Genomic DNA, 17438 nt, shown 5'->3' with positions numbered 1-17438 from the left:
TTATCTCTTTCTTTGTCCTACAGACCTCCAGAACCACATGTCTCCACTGGATGAGGAAGCTTCTTCCATCCATCAGCTCTGCAACCAGAGGAGAAGGTCCATTCATGACCAGGAGGAAGCGAACCTCAGTGGTGTGAAGAGGAACAGATGGAACCCAGATCCTTCCCTGATTAAAGAAGAAAGTGTGAGCCCGAGTCTTCATGGGTTAAGATACAAAGGGATCGGGAACCACTAATTGAAGACCAAGAGGACCCAGAAGTTCCACTGATTGAGGAACAAAAGGAGGGACCAGATTATTTGAGGCTTAAACATGAACAGCAGGATCCTGAACATTTAGCAACTAGAATGGATCAGAAGGATGTCTGCAGCAGTCAGGAGGGAGAGCAGCGTATCCAGAAGCAGTCTGTTGCTCTAATGGAGACCTTTACTCTTCAGGAACATGAAGGAGAACCAAGAACTGAGCAGCTTTCCTTTCACATCTCTCCTGTAGTTCAGACCAAAGACCAGGAAGGAAGCAGCTCCACTGGGTCAGAGAGTCAGTCTTTCACTGACACTAAGAAAATGTCTTTAAAATGTGATGTTTGTGGAAAGTCTTTGAAGTACCAGAGTCAATTGAAAGAGCATTACAGAACCCCCCACTGGGAGAGAGGCCTTTTTTCTTCTCAACATTGAAAAAGTTTCACTCGACTTGCTTCTTTAATAAATGTTCACACCAGAACCCACACAGGTGAGAGGCCTTTTACATGTCAGACATGCGGAAAAGGTTTCACTCGACTATGTTATTTAAATGTTCACATGAGAATCCACACAGGTGAGAGGCCTTTTTCTTGTCAGACATGCGGAAAAAGTTTCGTTCAACTAGTCGGTTTAAGTGTTCACAAGAAAACACACAGGTGAGAGGCCTTTTTAGGAGGAATATTTGGACAAAGCTTCACTCAAGGTGTCACTTTGAATCTTCACATCAAACGAAAATAACAAGTCGTCTTTTTTTACTTTCACAAAGATTTGCAAGTACAAATATTAAAATTCTTCCTAAAAGTTTTCCACCAGAGACCCTCTGCTGCCACCTGCTGGATTGGAGTCTTGTCTTTTCTGTAAACTTAAAGTCTGCCTTAAAGATTTAGTCTGTTTTTTTTTTTTTTTTTTTAGATTAAACAATGTTTTACACTCAGGTGAAAGAACACAATATTTGTTCTTTCACCTGACAAATATCAACACGTGCAAAGACTACATAATTAACAGATATTTTTTTCAGTTAACTGGAGATGTTTTATGTTCTGAGAATTTATGTTAGCAAATTCATTCATTGTTTAACTCCTAATTCTTCTTTACTTGTAAGAAATTTTTTTTTCTTCCAGTGTCCTGTTTAGCAATGTGGCAATAAGAATTGATGTCTTAATGCCAAATAGAGCTCGACAGATTTTGCTTTCACAAGTGGAGCAATCCGCTTTCACCATAGTGCTCCGCTTGATTTCTGCATGTAAATAGCTTTATTGTGATTCCTGCGGGGAGAATTTAAAATGATGTGGACAGTAGGAAAGTAGGAGAGTAACGGAAGAACAAGAAAAGAAAAAAAAGAAAGAGAAGAGGTGAAATAAAGAAGAGATAAAAGGGAAAGAATGATAAAACGTCTTCCGTCTGCTCCATCACCTGGAAAGAGAGATGCAAAAAGAACAGCACAGCCAACAGACAGCGTAACAGATACAATAGAGTAACACCTTGATACCATTGCTAAATCATATGTATTATTATTTAAGCTGACATGTGTAAGGTGATACCTGAGAAAAGAATGTATAAATAAATAAATTACGGGCTTTCTGTATATAAGTTGTTGAAAATGGACTAGTGTAACTGTGTGTGTATCACTTTAAGAGCTCAAGAAGCCGTCTGAATAATCTTTGTTGTGATTGGTTTATTGTTATCTCAAGCTGCCAATAGCCATCGCTGTTGGAAGAGCGTGTGTTCAGTGTTAGATGAGCAGAAAGTTGACGAGGTGGTCGTTGGAGATCGTTCAGGGCTGTTTGTCTAAGAGACTGGCAGCGTGTAAATTAATAAGAGTAAGTTCTGTCAGTTATCAAGCAGGATTTGCATCTGTGCAATTTAAATCTATTTAGCAACCTAAAGAGTATAACATGGCTTGTAGGTTATTTGTGGTCTCTTGCTGCCACCTGCTGGACAAATTAGAAATAGCTATTTGTAGCCATTGGAAATATTAGTACTCGTTTGTTTTGTTTTATGTATTTTTTGTAGACCACTCTCAGCTCTATTAAAGAAAGTTTGGACCTGAAGCTCTCCTCTCATCCTTCACCGGATGCTCGTGGTGGCTGTACCATATAGTGAGTTTTGTTCCTCCAGATGAATTGAAAGATTAATGAATTGGCTTTTCTAATATGTTTGTCAGAAATAAAAGCAGAATGACATGGATAAATTAATTTAGATCTCCTTCATCAGCGTTGGAGTAAAAAGAGTTCCGTCCAAAATAGTCAGGTCTCTAGTTAAGCAATGAATCAGGATCTCTTCATGCCATTCAAGCAACTACCAGTAAATTTCCTCTTCTTTTCTAATAGTATTTTTTGAAATCAGTATTCCCAGATATTTAACAACGGATTTAACTGACTGGAGGCAACAGGACGCCTCAGAGCTGGAATGGAGCGGCAGTAGTTCACATTTATTTCATATGTGCGAGACAGACCAGACGCTTTGGAAACTTGCATTACATGGATTTTAGTAGCGATATCTACCATAGTTTTATCTCTTAGAAAAAATTGTATCGTCAGCAAAATTGACTTTGAAAAATTTAATACCAGTGCCAATTAGAATTTTTTTTATAATTAGTAATGTAAGCATTTGAGTTGTTAGAATAAATAATTTATGTGAAATTGGAGGCAGCCCTGTCTGATTCCTCTTTGACATAGAGAAAACTAAGTGTCATACTCGTTTCCAGGGGCAAACTGAACTACTTATACCTCTATTCACTGTATAATAATCTAATTATATTACAAACATTTTTCTCCAAAGCCAAAAATATTTTAAGGTTTTTATTATAAAGCAATGTTCCAGTGAGTCAAAGGCCTTAAAGAAATCCAGAAATGAAATAAAACTGTCACTATCAATAAAGTTCTGATAATCAATCAAAAATATATCAAAAATCAGTCTATGACGGATATTTCTTCCTGTTAAAAAAAGCTGATTGGCATTCATTAATAATCGTTCCTAATCCACTGTTTGAGGCATAAAAAGAGCTAAAACTTTGTAATCTGTACATCAAAGAGTGATGGGTCTCCAATTGTCTAGTGATAAAGGATCTTTGTTGGATTTGAAAATTGGAGAATATTGTGTGACTGATTCAAAATTTAATAATGTTATGCTTGTGCCTTCAAATCTAAACCATTTAATGATTACTATAATAGTTTTTTGACAACAACAAATTTGCCTATATTCGAGAAGGCGTTCTCTAAGCATGTTAAATGGCCCGTTTCACCAAAGGTTAAAGAAACTCACTTCATAATGTCTCATAATTTGTACCCAGTGGCAGAATTTTTGCACAAACGATTTCAATTTCATTGAACATGTTGTGCCTTTTGTGAAAATGTCCAGACAAATCCCTTAATCATCTATTTTTCCTGTCCTGTTTCTTTTAAACTATGGAGAGACGTTAAAAATCGGTTGTCCCTTAAAATTGAAGGACATCTCAGAAATAACCGTCACCCACATATTATACTAATTTGATGGTCAAATATCTGACATGGTATATATTGTCTTCTTCCTTGTTAAATATCATATACACTGCTGTAAATGGAGAGGTTCTACTCCATGTTTTGATTTTTTTTTCATAACCAATTTTAACTGTATTATACCTTACTGAAACATTTGAAATCTGTTTCTGCAAAAAAGCAACTCCCAGTATGTCCACTTTTCTTTTCTTTTAAATCTCACTACATTTTTATTCTTTGGCCTTACTGTTTGTGTTTGTCTTTAGTCTTAACCCCATGTTTTGTTTATTTTATTTCTACCTGTGCTGCAATGTTCTTTGTACCTCTATGAGTTTTTGTACACTGCTTGTTAAATAAATAAAATAAAAAAGGATGTTCATGTCAAAATAAAGGCTCCATATCAATGTTTTATTCCTCAGAACAGAATAAAAACACTGCATGAAAGATAAAGAAATATAAAATAATATAAAGAGTAGACCCCGCATAGACCGCTTTCGCTGACGAGATTTGGGGGCGCCATCTTGGGGCGGTTGACAGCTCAGCTCAGTGTAATGTTTTGAGCAGGCACAGATTCAATTTTAATCAAATAACTGTATTTTGGACAGACAGTGAATCATTCCTCAAGTACATTAGGGATGAGATCTCACGTTATAAAGTATTTGCAGCTGACCGTGTCTCACAGATTCTGAGGGTTTTATGTGGCTCACAGTGAAGATATGTGGACACTGCTGGTAATCCAGCAGACATGGCTTCTAGACGGGTGAAAGTTAAGGCGTTCATTAAACATCCTTGTCAGGACCTCATTTTGTGTGACGGCCTGTCAGTCCACAAAATATCAGTCAGATTCCCCTGAAGATCCTGAGGTGAAAAAAAATAGCAATAGTGAATGTTATACAAGCAGAAAAGGAGCCAGTATCTCACTTGATCCAGTATTTTTCACCCTGGACAGGTTTGAACAGATCTGTGGCATGGATCCTGAGACTAAAAGACTGGATTCTGTCCTGTGTGAAGAATAAGAGACAGTTACGCCTGACCATGGCACACTCTGCCCTCACCGGAGAGAAAAAGGAGTCGTCTGTGAATGAGGAGATGGACAAGTTTAAAGAACCACTGTACCCAAACTACTCACAGAGAAAGACTTGGACCAGACTGAACTGGCTATCGTCAAGTACTGTCAGCAGAAACAATTTCCTGAGGAGCTGGCCAGTCTGGAGAAAGGAAAGCCATGAAGATCTCCAGTCACATATGAAGCTTTGTCCACATGTTCCTTATGAAAAAACACTCTCACCTATGTGTGTTTTCTTGTGAACATTTAAACAATCCAGTCGAGAGAAACATTTTCCACATGTCTGACAAGGCAAAGGTCTCTCACCTGTGTGGATTCTCTTGTGTCTATTTAAATGACACATTCGAGTGAAACTTTTACCGCATGTCTGACAAGGAAAAGGCCTCTCACCTGTGTGGGTTCTGTAATGTTCTTTCAATAAACTCTTGCTCTTACAAGACTTCCCGCAAACATCACATTTTAGACATTTTAGAAGTTTTAGACATTTTGGACAAGATATTTTCTTATTGTCAGTGAAAGACTGATTCTGTGACCCAGTGGAGCTGCTTCCTTCCTGGTCTTTGGTCTGAACTACAGGAGAGATATGAAGGGAAAGCTGCTCAGTTCCTGGTTCTCCTTCACGTTCCTGAAGGGTAAAGGTCTCCATTAGAGCAACAGACTGCTTCTGGACAAGCTGCTCTCCCCCCTGACTGCTGCAGACATCCTCCTGATCCATTCTAGTTGCTAAATGTTCAGGATCCTGTTGTTCATGTTTAAGCCTAGAAGAATCTGGTCCCTTCTTTTCTTTCTCAATCAGTGGAACTTCTGGGTCCTGTTGGTCTTCAATTAGTGGTTCCCGTTCCCTTTGTTCCTCTTTAACCCATGAAGACCCAAGCTCCATGTCTTCTTCTTTAATCCACTGAGGTTCTGCTTCCTCCTGGTCATGACTGGACCTTCTCCTCTGGTTGCAGAGCTGTTGGATGGAAGAAGCTTCCTCCTCCATGGAGACATGTGGCTTCTGGAGGTCTGTGGGGAAAAAGAAAGAGATCATTAATATAATTCAACTGATGACTGTCTCATGCATCAGCCTGCTTGTTCCTGGACTGTAGGCATCACAGTTCATCTAAAATTGAACTGTGGGTGGATGTCAGCACTCTTCAGACAAACAGGTACCTGACCAGAAGATAAAGAGGACATTTACTATGTCAAGCACACAAGGACCAAGGCACTGAAAAACACACAAACAAGTATGCTGGAATAAAGTCCAGAGTTAGCCAACATGTCGAGTATAGCCAGAAAGACATATGCAGACTTCTTTATCGAGAAAATAAACACAATAGTGTTGTTCAGAAGAACGGAGAGACATGAAAAAAGGAAGATTTTTATGGTGCCTTATGGCTACGCTAATGCTGCTAGCATCAGTGTGCAAAGGAATGTGTTCTGGTGGGAATCCAGTGATGGATCACTGAGCTGCTGGACAGTCTAAGGTGTAACCTGGTGACACTGGATGGACATCAACATGGTGTCCCAGAGATGCTCTGTTGGGTTTAGGTAGGGGAGGATGGAGGCCAGGATATGGTTTGATTTCTTCATCCTCCGTGAACAACCTGTATACTCTTGCAGTATAACAGCGGGCATCAACACCAGGAAGGAGGGGGGGGGGGGGGGTTCACTGTATAAAGATTTGCTGCCTGAATACAATTGCTCTCTTTTCCCGCTGCTACGTTGGAGCAGCATAGGGGAGAACACTCTCTTCCTGCTCTGGATCCACAGGCTGGATGAATACTGTGTTTTTATTGGAAAGCTAAGTGCATAGCTCTCAACTCTCACACATACATCGTGTGACACGCATTTTACTGACGTCATACGCAACACATGGCATTTCTCACGCATTAAAAATAACAAAGCCCGTCTGGGCTGCGGGTGATTCGTTCACAGCTCTGTCCATCCAGAGCTCAGTCTAAACCCCACCTTCTGCTGAGCTGTTTCAGCTTTGTTAGAATTATTTTACTATTCTCTATGTATTATTTTCCATATTCATCGTATTTATCACGCATTTACTCATTACTATTAAAAAGCTTTTAAGGTTTGAGTTTATTCAGATATTAAAGTGTCTTTCAGATGACTAATCTTTCTCTCCTATGTGACAGAGTAAGCTTTGTGAAGAGAAAAAGTCTCATGATATAAAGTTGTTTTTGCACCTGACCATCTGTGGCAACTCCTTTCCCTGAGAACTGAAAATTCAATTGTTCTGTGTATCTGAGCTGCTAGATGATGATGTTGAAGGTCACATTGCTGTATGCCTCCCCTACACTCCTTAGACAATAATAAAAGTAGGAGGCAACAGGGATGTGCTTAAGAACGGGTAGAAGATGCATCTGAACGCTTCTGGCTTTCTCCTTGTAAGATTTATAATTAACTGCTGTCTCTTTCTCTATTGTCTTTGTTAAATGAATGTTTTAGGTGTTTAGACCTGGCAGTAAACTCAGTCGCTCTGCTGGAACATTTTATGTCACTTTATGCTGGCTCTCAGTGATTAACCACAGCGTAAACAGGACAGGTTGCAGCTGTCAGTTAGCAGGTTTATTTAACACAGGAGTCACTGACCTGGTGGCCAAGTAGCTCCCCCAGGACCACATGTGCCACCCATGAGCCTGTTCTTGAAAAAAAAAGCCCAATCCACCAGTGAGCGCCATCTACAACTTTACTTTATTCAGTTACTCTTCCTGTTTAGTCACATTTCTATTTATATAGATTTTTACATCAATGTAAGACTAATAACTCTGAATCCTCTAGGTCAAAGGTCAGTACTGGCAGTCCTTCGTAAGACAACACCAACAAAGTATCTCTCAGTTTAAACAAAGGTTGGTGACCCCTGATTTAAAACATGAAACATTACAGCGATTAAAAACATTCCTAACAAGGATTTCTTGAGATTTCACGGAGCAGACAACACTTTGCAATCATCTGTAGTTTTTAAAGCTGAACACGGATTGTTTGTTTATTTCCTGGTCGAGCAGAGGGCTTCTGAAAAGCCCCGCCCACATAAACATCTGCGTTTTCCAGCTGATTCTCACCGCGGCGCTGCTTTAATGATCAGAGTTACCTGGTTAACATCCGCAGTCTGGACTGAACAGATGGTACCAGACATGTTCTGGTTCTGCTGCAGCCTTTCAGAACCATCAACCTCTGCAGCACCAGAGCTCTGAGTAAACCCAGTTGCTGTCCAGCCCTGTTGAGCAACAGCAGCTGCAGTTGCAGCAATCAGAATCAGAAATACTTTAATAATCCCAGAGAGAAATTGCTGTGTCAGTACAATCGCCATAACATAAATAAACATTTCAGGGGGAGAAAATTTACTGAGGCCTTGCTGCCAAGGAACCGCCTTACACGGTGCCCACATGGTGCTGCCATTACTCTGTGAAAAGATAGAGGTAACAAAAAGGAAGGTGGGAGGGAAAAAAACATAACTCATACAGTTTGAGATATAAAAAACCTCTTGCACAAAAAGCACAAATAAGACGAGACACATACAGCAGAAGGTAAACATTTGAGACTAGTCGCGTGTGAGTTCATCAGTTTATATGAGCATCAGTTATGTGTGTCTGTTTGGGTGAAAGTGTTTATATTTCCGTGAACACTCTCCAGAGGCCATTGTCCTTGATGTTATCAGCCAGCCAACAGTTCAAAAAGCATCTGCAGATGTCTGTGGGGGAGGAGGGAGCGGGGTAGAGTTCTGAGCTCTCGCCATAACAAACCAGGAGTGATTAGATAGGGAGGCAGAGCAAATAGGTTATTTGTTATGAGACAAGCTGCACTGACTTTCCTGTCAGCTTTAAGTCTTTTGCTGGCTCCAAATGGTGAAATCCAATCTTCCAAATTGTTGGGTTTTTCCGCTCTTCACTTCCAGATTTTATCCCATCACCCCGTTCAACCACCAAAGCCAGTCTGCGTTCCAGCACAGCCAGCTTTTCGGCATCGCTCCTCCACCTTCCAGATCGGTCTGTTCACCACCTTAGTGAGCGCGTCATATGCAGCCAGTAGACTGATCAAGGCCAAATGGCTACCGACATCCGCTGTATTTGCGGATACATCAAAAATCAACCAGATCCAATAAGTAGAAATCCAAGAATCCTGAATCCAAACATGCAAACGTTTCAAACGTCTAGGAATGACAAAGTCGAAAGACACACCGTTTTCCATCCAAGAATATAGGGTGTATCCCACAAAATGAGTCAAATCAGGACCGGACAGGTCCCCCTTTCATTGCCTACCCGTCGAAAAAAATTTATCAATAGCATTGAGAGACCAGTTTACCAGATCCATGTTTTTCAGAGTTCGGTTGATATGAAGAAAGTGCTCAGAAAGACAAGACATAGCAAAGCAGCAGCAGGATAGGGGGGGGGGGGTGAAAGCTGGAGAGGAGAGAAAGACACGACCTTCCTCGAAGAGAGACAGAACAGTAATCATAGACATCATATACGTAGATGCCTCGTTGGGCGGGTTCTGCCTATGCTGGGATGCGTCAGAGCGTCCGCCATGTTGAATGTGGCAAATCTGCAGTTACTCAGTCACTTAAACAGTATCAGAGGGACTTTAATCTAGAATATACTGTATTCATAATATTTTTATTTTTGTAATATTACAAGTTTATTTTCGTATCCCTTTGGCTTCTTTCTCCTGACTTTATTCTTGTAAAGAATAAAAATAATTATAAGAATCTAACCTGGCCCTATTACTCCAGGACTTAGTTCTGCAAACTGTGACTATCCTGGAAATGTCCCCCCTTAATCGTCATAATATGACGTTTTTCCCATAATATTACCACTTTTGTCTTTTTTTTTTTTTTACTTTATTCTCCTATGACTTTTTTCTCATATTAGTAATTTTATCTCTTTAATCCTCCCCCAAAAAGTCTGTTGCTAATCTGTGTCTATACCGGATCTTAAAAGGTTCACATGGTTTTATGAAATAATAAAGACCACAATGTTTAGATTTAACCAATTGATTTTTATGTTCATAACACATACATATATACCTTGCTCTCTCTCTCTCTCTCCACACTTATTTATTTAGAATACTTCAAAATCTATGTATGCACATCGATTAAAACATTGATCAAAAGCCAATTTGGCTGCCAATCTCTATCAATTTATCTATACATAGTTTTACAAGTATTTGCAAACTCCATCTTTATCCATCCATCCATTTTCTGACCCGCTTAATCCTTCATGGGGTCGCGGGGGTTGCTGGTGCCTATCTCCAGCGTTCCATCTTTATCTTTCTATCTGATTACTTATTGTTGAGCTGTGCTCTCATTATTGTTTGTTAGTTGTTTCTGTGGTAAAGATGACGTCACACATGCTCACGTGACAAGATAATCAATGGCCTACACCTGGAAATAAATGAGTGTACCCATGAGTGAACGGTGATCACACAAAAAGGAATTACAGACTGAGTGTGTTTTAAATGGCTACGTGGAAAGCTGTGTAAGAGACTCTGCTAACACTTAAACACAGGGAACATAGACGTTCACTACTTTCTGCCACATACAATATGGCGGTGACGTTGACGCACAAACCTGCGCCCAATGGGGCGTCTACGGCAGCAACTATCAGCAACTGCTCCATGGAACACATCAGCACCGTTATCTGGACCTACCAGAACTTTGTATCTGCAGCTCCATGGCGGTTCTGCTCAGCTTCAGTTCTGGTTTCCAGCTGATAGCCATCATCCTGCGGAGACCATGGAGCTCCTCCTCGTAGCGGACGATGGTTTTCTCAACCTCTGAGAAGATTTCTTCAGCAGCAGCAGTTAGTCGCTCTCTGATAAACTCTCTCAGATGCTGAACTGAAGACATTGTTGCTGAAACTACGCAGATATTCAGCTGACAAACCACAACACAACCGTCTTCCTACTGAGTCCACGCACGCTGCTGCTGGAGCCTTTTAGTTTCACTTCCGGGGAGCGTCACTGAAACAAAGCAGCTGATTGGTCCATCTACCGCCCCCTGCTGGACTGGAGTGGAAGGCTGACGAGAGACGGTTGAGCAGTTTCAGATGCAACATGTATTCATTTCTGATTTACTCATCACTTTCCAACTAAAACAAGTTCTTTAATTTAAATCTTCTTTATGGCCTGCAAGTGTAAATCCAGAAGTTACTATTTTTGTTAAAATAAAATCACCCAACCCTGTGAACACCTCGTCTATGGGGTTCCGATTGTACCAAAAATAAGCAGATGTAATATGTCTAGATGTTGTGTTGTTGTTGCATATGTGTTGTCTGCATATGTAGAAGTTGCACATGTATTTGTTGTATATGTAGATGTAGCACATGTCTATGTAGCACATGTCTATGTTGCACATGTCTATGTTGCACATGTAGATGTTGCACATGGCTATCTGCTATTGTGTTGTTAAGTCACTGTGATCTTGCCAGTTCATGTGCAGTAAACTAACCTACACCTTGCAGTTGTTTTATGATGCTGTTGCCCCCTGTTGTTGGTTCGTGTAATTGTCTGCACGTCTGTAACTTGGTTTATGTCATTGCTCTCAGCTGTTGGTATATGCTGTTGGTCGTTGTTGTTGGTTCATGTCGCTGGTCCTTGTCGTTGGTGCTTGTTGCCTGTTCCCCTCGCCATCATTAACAGTGGAAGTACATTTTCTGTTGTCTAAGTGTTTGTTTAAAAAAAATACAAAAATGTTTTTTCATTATCAATAGCTCCAAAATGATTAGATTTCCACGAATCTCCTGGTATTTACTTCAGGCATTAATTAGGACAGCAAAGGAGGAAGGAGGGGGCCTGGCGCAAATCGCTTTGGGATAATAATGGGGGGGGGGGGGTACATTTATAGGCTTAAAACTTTAAAATAAAACCAAAGGGGTCCGCCAATGGCCCGTGAATAAATGTGTGCTCGCACTGGCAGGATTCAAAGTGCTTTACATGGTATCTACTGTCTGGATCGCCGGGTTGTTTTAATCGTAGCTCAACCAAAACTTTTTTCAGACACTAGGGGGCGTAATAAACCAATGGACGCTAACGGTGCAGTTTCATGAAAGTTATTTATATTATCAACTGACAATACATAATTATCCTTGGAGGACTCTAACAAAATGCAACCCATAATTTATAAAAAGGGTGCACTTGAATAATAGGCCACAATAATATTATATTTTGATGTTTAAAATGATCAAAATGCCACCCTTTTTTAATCAGAGGCTCTGGGGTCTCCCTGCTCCCTGAGAGCAATAACATTAACCAATGAGGGAAGCTACAGACGTGCAGACAATTACGTGAACCAACAACAGGTGGCAACAACATCATAAAACAACTACAAGGTGTAGGTTAGTTTACTGCACACGAACTGGCAAGATCACAGTGACTTAACAACACAATACCAGATAGACATGTGCAACCTAGACATATGCAACATCTACATGTGCAACATAGACATATATAACATAGACATGTGCAACATAGACATATGCAACATAGACATATGCAACATAGACATGTGCAACATCTACATGAGCAACATAGACATATATAACATAGACATGTGCAACATAGACATATGCAACATAGACATATACAACAGACATGTGCAACATAGACATATACAACAGACATGTGCAATATAGACATATGCTACATCTACATATACAACAAATACATGTGCAACTTTTACATATGCAGACAACACATATGCAACAACAACACAACATCTAGACATATTACATCTGCTTATTTTTGGTACAATCGGAACCCCATACTCGTCTACATTTAACAGACGAGTTGAGTTTTCTGCAGCTCAGTTTTCATGATTACAAATGTTTCTATTTTTTCCTGTAAGCAAACCTCGTACAGCTTTTTCATAGGGAGCTTTAGGGACAGAAAGCTATTTTAATTTAAGTTGCATGTCTACTGTTTCTAAATGAGGTCAGAAGGTTTGACTTCTCACAGAGGTGAGCTGAGTTTCACAGGTGGAAAGTAAAACTGTTAGATTCGACTTTTAAAGACCGGACATCAGTAAGCATCTCTCTCTTCCTTCACTGTGGCAGCAGACAAAGTGTCTTTATCATCATCGTGTAAAAAAAAAAAAAAAATACAGAATCGAGTTTAATCCATTAAAATAACCCCTGTAGGGTATTAAGAATACAACATGCAGGAGTTATGGGACAGACATGTCCACAAGGGTTAGTAGATCAACCAGAAAAAAAACAGTGACACTAATATGTGACTGAACTTTGAAAACAATCTGTAAAGTCATATTAATCTGATATTAAAGAAATGCCGCCGTAGCAATCTGGTTTGATTCCTCAAGCGATCAGTTAACTCTGGTCTGTTTAGCTAAGGATACATCGTTTGAGGTTTTGCATTCCTACTAACAAATGAGATTTATTGTGCTAAGGCGCAGAAGCTGACTTCCTGGGTGAGATGACATTTCTATTTATCCTGGTGTGAGGAAAATTAAGGAAAGAACTCTGACTTGCTGGCAGGCCTTGGGGCCTCTCAAGCTGGTGGGGAGTTTGGTTGTTAACATCTCATTATAAATGCTCTCACCTTCAGGGAGTGCATCCTGTAGGTAGGGGATGTGCAGGAGGGGGTTGGGTGAACCCAGCCTGGGACTCTACTGTCTTGTGGGGTCTGGGAGTTATTTTGATGTTGGGGTGGGTGTAAAAATTGACCTATGAGGACCCCCTTGTTCCGCGTTTTGGCCAATGACAGTTATTCTTCATGGGATGGGATTGCCGTGTGATCTAAAAGACAAACATTTACTTCCTTAAGTTTCAGGAAGTGATTTTTGCTTAATTTCAGCTAAAAGGCATCATGACAGCACTAGGTGTGCTTATTTAATGTAATGTTATTTAATGTTTTTTGTCACTCATGAAGGACAAGTACTTCATACAAACTTTTGAATCATCCTTTAATGTTTTTAATCTCTCTTGAATGCTACAATGGAAAAAAACACTGTAACCCCTGCTCATTGCTTGTTTGTTTGTCTGCCTTCATTATTTATATTCTGAGCCAGAGTGGCCAAAAAGAAATTTCCCCACGGTAACATGCGGTGAACATAAAGAATCTTTGAACCTTTATTTTATATCTAACGTTGATATTTTGATATTTTTGTTATTGTATCTTGTGTAAAACTGCATGGGAACCAAATTATGGATTCAAACCAGGTATTTCTTTTTATTTCAATCCCTAATTGAAAGTGTAGGTCTAACTCTTTGCATAAGCAGAGCTAATAGTTTGGTGTCCAATCTCTTAATTTAAATTATCGCGGGTGCCAGGAGTGAAAAGAAATCACTTAAATTCTGACAGTTTTATGTTACTTCCTGCATTTAACAACCTCAGGTTAAGACTGCACGTGAAGAGACTTTTCACAATGCAGAGGAAACTTTTTTTCCACTTGGAAAAAAACAACACAAACGGTGAGTAAAATAATAGCATGTCAGTATTTAACACAATAACCCAGTATGAAAGATATCTGAACATATTCAGAGTCTGAATTAATACAGCATTATTTTTGCTGCGTTGCCACAGGTTACTTAGTGACGTTACGTTTTCCCCTAAGAAAGACAGTCATTTAATTGTTACATTTACCTTAGCGTACAGTGGTTATCTAAGCTATAGGCTTAGGCTGCTGGAGGACATCAGGGCCTATTTCTCACTCTGCTGAGTTCTCCTACTGTTCTCCAATTTGCATTGCTTGTTGTCATTTCAGCTTTCTGTTCTCTCTCTTTTATCTTCATAGTAGGTACACCTGGTCTGGCGTTCTGTTAACTGTGACATCATCCAGAGAAGACAGATCACCTGACGCTATTACCATTTAATGTAGAACAGATTACTAGATCAATGTGTGCTTCTGTGCTTTCTGTGTCTCTGCTCTGTCTTCTCTAAGCCCCAGTGGGTCGAGGCAGATGACCGTTCATACTGAGCCCAGTTCTGCTGGAGGTTTTTCCTTCCCGCTAATAGGTGGTTTTTCTTTCCACTGTCGCTTCATGCTTGCTCAGTATGAGGGATTGCAGCAAAGCCATGGACAATGCAGACGACTCTCCCTGTGGCTCTACGCTTCTTCAGGAGTGAATGCTGCTTGTCAAGATTTGATGCAACCTACTAGGTTTCCTTAGAGAGGAATTTTTTGACCAATCTGTTTAATCTGATTGAATTTTGACTTTGCAAAGTGCCTTGAGATGACATGTTTCATAAATTGCCGAAACTGGTGCATGCACTGGTGTGTAGTTCCGGTACCTGTCTGGATGTACAACCCCTGGCAAAAATTATGGAATCACCGGCCTTGGAGGATGTTCATTCAGTTGTTTAATTTTGTAGAAAATAAAAACAGATCACAAACATGACACAAAACCAAAGTCATTTCAAATGGCAACTGTCTGGCTTTAAGAAACACTAAAAGGAATCAAGAAAAACAGTCATGTAGTCAGTAACGGTTACTTTTTTAGACCAAGCAGAGGAAAAAAATATGGAATCACTAAATTCTGGGAAAAAATTATGGAATCACGAAAAACAAAAGAACACTCCAACACATCACTAGTATTTTGTTGCACCACCTCTGGCTTTTATAACAGCTTGCAGTCTCTGAGGCATGGACTTAATGAGTGACAAACAGTACTCTTCATCAATCTGGCTCCAACTTTCTCTGATGTTGCCAGATCAGCTTTGCAGGTTGGTGCCTCGTCATGGACCGTTTTCTTCAACTTCCACCAAAGATTTTCAATTGAATTAAGATGTGGACTATTTGCAGGCCATGATATTGACCTTATGTGTCTTTTTTAAGGAATGCTTTCACAGTTTTTGCCCTATGGCAAGCTGCATTATCATCTTGAAAAATTATTTCATCATCCCCAAACATCCTTTAAATTGATGGGATAAGAAAAATGTCCAAAATCTCAACGTAAACTTCTGTATTTATTGAAAATGTGATGACAGCCATCTCCCCAGTGCCTTAACCTGACATGTAGCCCCATATCATCGATGACTGCTTGAAGAGAACATGCAAATTTCCACAGTAATTTTTATTAAAGTCTCATTGGAACGGCACCAAACAAAAGTTCCAGCATCATCACCTTGCCCAATGCAGAGTCGAGATTCTTCACTGAAAATGACTTTCATCCAGTCATCCACCATTGCTTTTCCTTAGCCCACTGTAACCTTGTTTTTTCTGTTTAGGTGTTAATGATGGCTTTTGTTTAGCTTTTCTGTATATAAATCCCATTTCCTTTAGGCGGTTTCTTACAGTTCTGTCACAGACGTTGACTCCAGTTTCCTCCCATTCGTTCCTCATTTCTTTTGTTGTGAATTTTCGTTTTTTGAGACATATTGCTTTAAGTTTTCTGTCTTGATGCTGTGATGTCTTCCTTGGTCTACCAGTATGTTTGCCTTTAACAGCCTTCCCATGTCGTTTGCATTTGGTCCAGATTTTAGACACACCTGACTGTAAACAACCAACATCTTATTCAACATTGCGTGATGCTTTACCCTCTTTTAAGAGTTTGATAATCCTCTCCTTTGTTTTAATTGACATCTCTGGTGTTGGAGCCATTTTTCATGTCAGTCCACTTGTTGCAGCAGCTCTCCAAGGTGTCATCACTCCTTTTTAGATGCAGACTAATGAGCAGGTCTAATTTGATGTAGGTGTTAGTTTTGGGGATGGAAATTTACAGGGTGATTCCATATTTTTTTCCTCAGAATTGAGTGATTCCATATTTTTTTCCCTCTGCTTGGTCTAAAAAAGTAAAGGTTACTGACTACCACATTTTTTTCTTGATTTCTTTTAGTGTTTCTTAAAGCCAGACAGTTGCCATTTTAAATGACTTTAGTTTTGTGTCATGTTTGTGATCTGTTTTTTTTTTTTCTACAAAATTAAACAATTGAATGAACATCCTCCAAGGCCGGTGATTCCATAATTTTTTTCCAGGGGTTGTATTCTGACAACGGAACGCTGCTTTGTGCAGCTCTAAGGGGGCTGTATGTCAAGCTAATAAAAGCTAATGTTAGCTCAAGTGATTCGGGCTACTTATAGCTGCGCTGCCGCACATTCAAGAGCTTTGCTGACTTTATGTTGCTCTCAAACACGTGTTGTACTGACTGTGAGCATAACAGTCAATTACACTGAAATGTGCTTGCGAAAACCCTGTCTTTATACACTCTGAGGTCCACTCTATGGAAAGGGACCACATCTTTGCACAAGTACGATGTAATGGCTATTAACATCGTTTCTACCATCTATCGCACCTTCCCTAGCAGAGGGTCAGGCTCGGTTTGGCATTATTTACAAGTGATTTATTAATTAATCAAACAGGCATTATAATAATTCTGCCAGGAGATGCCGCCACATCTGTTTATATGTGGTCATCGTACCTGTTGTGGGGCTTTATTTAGCCTTGAAAAGGACCATCAGAACACTATCAGGATGGCTTTTCCCTCTGCTGAGGGCATCAAAAGCGATGCCCGTCTGAAGGTAAAAGGGATTTAAACTTAGCTGTGGTATGTAAACTTTGGAAAATTGTTCTTGTCCTCTTAGTTTATCCTTTTCAGATGGAAATTTTCTAATTTTTATTTTGCCAGGATCTGGGTTTTAGTCCTGTGGTGTTTTAAAGGTCTTAAGGTATGTCTTTTCATCAGTTTATGTTAACGTTGGTTAGCCTCAAACAACA

General features: G+C 39.8%; 2 protein-coding genes across 9 annotated transcripts in view; one reads left to right on the top strand and one right to left on the bottom strand.

Moving 5' to 3' along the window:
- The first annotated feature begins 223 nt into the window (after window positions 1–223).
- The window catches only part of LOC118558943 (oocyte zinc finger protein XlCOF6-like), a 97456-nt gene continuing 80241 nt past the window's right edge, over window positions 224–17438 (top strand). For all 8 annotated transcript variants that reach the window (XM_036129540.1, XM_036129542.1, XM_036129538.1 and 5 more), the window contains exon 1: window positions 224–535. In XM_036129540.1, the coding sequence (XP_035985433.1) occupies window positions 346–535 (190 nt within the window). In that variant the 5' untranslated portion in view covers window positions 224–345. The remainder of the gene's footprint in view (window positions 536–17438) is intronic.
- Window positions 4103–10694, bottom strand: LOC118558948 (zinc finger and SCAN domain-containing protein 2-like). Its single transcript, XM_036129562.1, has 2 exons — window positions 10420–10694; window positions 4103–5784 (listed from the first exon to the last, which is right to left on the bottom strand). The coding sequence occupies exons 1-2, from the start codon at window positions 10616–10618 to the stop codon at window positions 4982–4984; spliced, it is 1002 nt and encodes a 333-aa protein (XP_035985455.1). The 5' UTR covers window positions 10619–10694; the 3' UTR covers window positions 4103–4981.

Source organism: Fundulus heteroclitus, unplaced genomic scaffold, assembly GCF_011125445.2.
Source record: "Fundulus heteroclitus isolate FHET01 unplaced genomic scaffold, MU-UCD_Fhet_4.1 scaffold_185, whole genome shotgun sequence".
NCBI classification, from domain to species: Eukaryota; Metazoa; Chordata; class Actinopteri; order Cyprinodontiformes; family Fundulidae; genus Fundulus; species Fundulus heteroclitus.
The sequence above is the reverse complement of the archived record's forward strand: the minus strand, read 5'-3'. Positions and strand labels throughout refer to the sequence as shown.